Source organism: Penaeus monodon, chromosome 29 (assembly GCF_015228065.2).
Source record: "Penaeus monodon isolate SGIC_2016 chromosome 29, NSTDA_Pmon_1, whole genome shotgun sequence".
NCBI classification, from domain to species: domain Eukaryota; kingdom Metazoa; phylum Arthropoda; class Malacostraca; order Decapoda; family Penaeidae; genus Penaeus; species Penaeus monodon.
Window position 1 is genome coordinate 24750616 of NC_051414.1, and position 953 is coordinate 24751568.

The following is a 953-nucleotide window of genomic DNA, read 5'->3' on the forward strand; positions in this document are numbered from 1 at the left end:
TTCTAGAATCGCTGTGGCCGTTACACTAGCTTTTGATTTAACCAAGTTTCGTCACCGTGAATGTACAGTCTCTAGAGAAAGCCATGTCTTAAACTCCACTAATGCTGCTTTGTTTTCCAGCAATTGATCCAGCAGTGCATCGGGGGCCTGCTGCTCAACCTAACACTGGAACAATTCAAGGAGGTTGAGGGTGAGTTGTAGCAACCGTACAGACTTTACTTGCTATACTTTCTCGTTCTTTGTGGAGTTCTATTTCCGATAACTCTCCGCCTCTTTTCTGTCATCAGCCGCTCTGAGCCGTGCGGTGTGTTGGTACCTAACGTGTGAGAGGTACTGGGAGGCTGGTACCATGGAGCCTCCAGAATTCCCGTGGGGCCTCGTCACTGGTTTGGTTCTTCTGCTTACTCTCGGGGTGTCCCTCGCTTACTACATCGTCTGGGTCCTGTGCGAGTGAGTAGGAGCTGCTGATTCCTCGCCAGTTGTGCGTTTGTTCTATCGTAATACCAATGTCGAATATCTCGTGTCATAACAAGATTTTGGGATGTTTTGTGCATAGCTAAAAGACCCTTCATAACCTTCTCGTTTTCCCCACCTCATGTTGTACTTCTTTCCGTTTCATTTTGTTCGCAGCAGTTTAGCAAACGTTTCTTTTCTCTTTTTATTATCTCCTTCTGTAGAGACACATGAAGTGTAGCGTGCCTCCCATCCCCAGGTCGCAGGAGGGCGCCGCCGCGTCGCCCACCACTCTGCCGGAGGAGCGCCCCGGCCCGCCGCTCCGGACCTCGAAGGCGCGCCACTCCGCCGCCACGGAGTCCGAGAGCGAGTGTCGGGACTCTGGCTTCAACGAGGGCCTCTCTACCCCGACGTCAGCGACGCCAGCCACGCCTACAGCGACTATGATGGCCAGTCCTACCGCTCGCGACACTACTCGGAAGACTCGAGGCTCTCCTACG

General features: G+C 53.0%; 1 protein-coding gene across 1 annotated transcript in view; it reads left to right on the forward strand.

Moving 5' to 3' along the window:
- Window positions 1-953, forward strand: part of LOC119591782 — a gene marked incomplete in the record, with an annotated part of 5666 nt that overhangs the window by 4398 nt on the left and 315 nt on the right. The window contains 3 exon segments of the mRNA XM_037940526.1: window positions 121-190; window positions 288-451; window positions 713-953. Of these exon segments, the coding sequence (XP_037796454.1) occupies window positions 121-190; window positions 288-451; window positions 713-953 (475 nt within the window).